The 3,785-nt window shown below is 45.1% G+C and overlaps 2 protein-coding genes across 2 annotated transcripts in view; both read right to left on the bottom strand.

Annotated features, from left to right (window-relative positions):
* Window positions 1–959, bottom strand: part of H257_18942 (hypothetical protein) — a gene marked incomplete at both ends in the record, with an annotated part of 2,700 nt that extends 1,741 nt beyond the window's left edge. The window contains one exon of the mRNA XM_009848089.1: window positions 7–959. Coding sequence (XP_009846391.1) covers window positions 7–959 — 953 coding nt within the window. The remainder of the gene's footprint in view (window positions 1–6) is intronic.
* A 740-nt stretch (window positions 960–1,699) lies between these two features.
* H257_18941 (hypothetical protein) lies at window positions 1,700–3,410 on the bottom strand (the record flags this gene model as incomplete). The annotated part of the gene is made up of 2 exons (XM_009848088.1): window positions 1,700–2,067; window positions 3,389–3,410. 2 exons carry the CDS (start codon window positions 3,408–3,410, stop codon window positions 1,700–1,702), a joined length of 390 nt encoding a protein of 129 aa, XP_009846390.1.
* Between the last annotated feature and the right edge of the window lie 375 nt (window positions 3,411–3,785).

Raw genomic sequence — 3,785 nt, 5'->3', positions numbered from 1 at the left:
AGGTACCTTCGGATGTTCACCAGCTCCAAGGGGTTGCACATTGATTCTGGACTCGGGGTGTAAAGCCACAGGTCGTGCTTCCTGATGCGTGTCATGCAGTTGATGAAGTCTTCAGAGAACCTTGCATTTCCCGTGCGTGAGAGTCGCCCTCGTCCAGCGTGGTGTCGGCATCCAGTGACCAGGCTCTTGTCGCTGAACAAGCGATAACAGGCATCGCATTGTTCTTCGTACGGCATTTGGCCCATGCCTTTTGCCTTGTGTGCCGCAGACACCGCTGAGCTAAGCTGGATCATGTTTTGGGGGTCCTTCCATTGGCCGTCGCACAACACTGGCTGACCATCGACGTCCAACACTGGGAGGCCATCGTCATAGTGCAGGATCGTCCCGATGGCACCTGTTTTGTACTTCAAGTATGCACACAGGCGCTTCACTGACATGGCTGGAGCATGCTGGGGACAGTCATGGCGCAAAATGAGCAGGGACGTGTAATCCCCAATAATGCCGAAAAAGTACCACAACCCCCGGTAATGCTTCTTGTACACACGCTGCGAGTGCGGTTCAAGGACACGGCTGCCAAAGATTTGCTGTTGGTTGGGCGAGAGTAGTAGATCGTGCTTGGCAAGCTCCATGATCATACCCAACGCTGCCAAGGATTCTTGTGCTCTTGAAAGCACCCTATGTCCACCAGGAGGCTTGACACGTTTGGGTCGGGTCGCTCGTCCAAGCGCAAATGCATCGAACGTCAACTGCAACGGCTCTCCATGCGGCATAGACCCCACCGACGACAACAACTCTACCGACGACATCGACTCCACCGACGACAACGGCTTTCCATGCAGCACATACTCCACCGACGGCAACGGCTCTGCATGTGGCATAGACTCCATCGACGACAACGGCTCACCATGCAGCACAGACCCCACCGAAGACGACGCCGACATTTCACGCAAAGTAGGCATATCTGATCCAATGATCTCTTTAACCAATCCCAATACACTGGGACGAAATCCATCCAATCGCATGAGAGCAAATAGTTGCTCGTGGATTGGTATATCTCTCCGTCTTGTTTGATAGCAGTGAGGTTTGGACACACGGTAGTGTTCAAGGCAGACAACCAAATGGTTCAGGGTTCGAGTCCCACCAAGTATGGCTATTTTTTCTTTTCGAATGACTCCCAACCTGGAAATGCTGGCAACAATTGCCACGTGGAATGAGGTCGCGGAGTTTGATCGCGGTGATGGGTGAGACAAGTGAGTTGAAGGCGCGTCAGGCGGTAGCAATGGCCGTCACCGACGTCATTGTTGGGGATGGGATGAGGTCGCGTTGTTGGCAGGGTCATGGTGATCGGAAGACAGGTGGTGGCACGGTTATGGCGGTAGCAGTTGCCGTCATCACTGATGTCGATGTTAAGGTTGCAAAGTTGTGGTTGTGAAGGTGAAGGCAGAGTCTTGGTGACACGGGTATAGTGACGGATCTCTTGATTTCACCATCAGATGTTACTGAGCGGAGGTGGCTGTGTCAGCTTCACTACAGAGAGCATGTTGCATTGTTCGAATTGACAGGCAAAGGCGGGGTCATGGTGGTAGAAGGGGCTGACTTCGACATTGTTGCTGGGGAAGGGGCGGCGAGGTCACGGTCTGGGGTCGCTGTGGTAGTGGGGCTGTCTTCGATGTATGTCGTTGTTGGCGATGGGATGAGGTCATAGTGTGGGATCGTTGTCTTGGATGTGACAGTTGGAGTCGAGGTCATGGTTGTAGCAGGGGCTGTCTTCGGCGTCGTTGTTGGGGATGGGCGAGGTCACGGTCTGGGGTCGCTGTGGTAGTGGGGCTGTCTTCGATGTATGTCGTTGTTGGCGATGGGATGAGGTCATAGTGTGGTCTTGGATGTGACAGTTGGAGTCGAGGACATGGTGGTAGCAGGGGCTGTCTTCGGCGTCGTTGTTGGGGATCGCGATGTTGGATGTGACCGGCGGAGATGGGGTCATGGTGGTAGGGGAAGAGGTGCGGTGGTAGCGTTGGCCATCTTGACGTTGTTGTAGGAGGTGGGGTTTCGGGGTTTCGGGGTGCTCTGCGTTACAGTAGCAAGCTTCAGTACATAAATATAGGATAACGTTAGTGTGCTATAGAAAAAGCAAGTCACAAATCACACCTCCTCTTGAAACTGTTATCGTTTCAGAGCAGACCTGAAACCGGTTAAATATTATGGAATCTTTTGATGTGGCAAAACCTAACTGTAAATCGTATTAATATGATAAAAAGATGTAAAACTGATGGCAATATTACTTTACTGTTAATAGTATTGGCTATTTTATACTATGTCCTAACTATCCAGGCTGTAAAAAAACTGATGTATACATATTATTGCTGAATGGTTATCATTCCCAACATTTGAAACTGACTATATTGTGTTTCATTATCATTTACTATGCCAATATATGAAAAAAAGAAAAAAATATTTAATTACATTGCTCATATTTTTCCCTTAATGGACAGAAGCATTTTCATTATGACGACAGAAACGTTATGCAGTACTATTATTAGTAGTAATTTCAAAAACATAAAAAACATAGAATAGTAATTGAAATCGTACAATACAAAAACATATACTTAATGAACGTAATACTGTTAATAGTAGTCATTTCAAAACCATCAAAAACACAGAATAGTAATTGACATCGTACAATACAAAAATAGATATTTAATGGATTCAATTGCTATTGCACGTAGTAATTTCAAAAACATAAAAAACGTAGAAATGTAATTGACATCATACAATACAAAAACAGATATTTATTGAACGTTATACTATTAATAGTAGAAATTTCAAAACCAACAAAAACATAGAATAGTAATTGACATCGTACAATACAAATATAGATATTTAATGGATTCAATTGCGCTCATATATAATACTTCGAAGTAATAATCATTGCGCAAACTGCATACTATAGTTGCTCACATCACAGAATCCGAAAATGAAAATAGATACTCAAGGATTTCAATGGTACTCATAGCAAATATTCATTGTGCAAAAAGACATTCTAACGCTAGAATGAAACACGTACTAAGACTTAGTACTAATACTTCCTGTGTTCCTGTAAACTTTCGATATTTGATTTCGAAGTGGGTAGTAAGTATATCATGAATTCAATAGACTCCAAAATCAGTCATTCATGTAACATGCACAATGTACAGGCCACACCAACCAACAGCAGAGATATCACGACATAATCCTCGTCAGCAACAATAGCGTCTCACGGAACCGCCGAGAGGTGCACTCCCCCAGCTGTCCGCAACACAACCACCGTATTTGACTAGGTTTATGCTGCTACTAGCTGGGTGTCCCGCTAAATAGTAGAGTTGTATTACCTTGATGGAAACCGCCGTACCTTGGCTCCAGGATTCGAGCATGGAGGGATGCCAAGGCCCCGCAACGAACACAGCGATGATAATCGAAAAGTATGGCCAAGTTTCTTCATTCAAAACATCTACATATCTATCTAATGTTGCTTTTAGAAATGAACAGGTGCTTTTAGAAATGAACCGTCCCTTTTACAAATGAACAGTCGTATCCAAGTCCTCCCATAATAAATAAACCTCTGACATCTTATTATTTTTCCTCGGGATGAAGTTTGGATGACATGGGATGAAAAATGGATGACGCCTGATAATTTCACGGATTTTGGTATTTTTGTGAATACTTGAAGTTACACCTTTAGCAATTTCACGGAATTTGCAATTTCGATGCCAAAACCGTTACTAACAAATTAAACCCCGTTCATTGGC

The sequence above is a fragment of the Aphanomyces astaci genome (assembly GCF_000520075.1).
Source record: "Aphanomyces astaci strain APO3 unplaced genomic scaffold supercont1.276, whole genome shotgun sequence".
NCBI lineage: Eukaryota > Oomycota > Saprolegniomycetes > Saprolegniales > Verrucalvaceae > Aphanomyces > Aphanomyces astaci.
The sequence above is the reverse complement of the archived record's forward strand: the minus strand, read 5'-3'. Positions and strand labels throughout refer to the sequence as shown.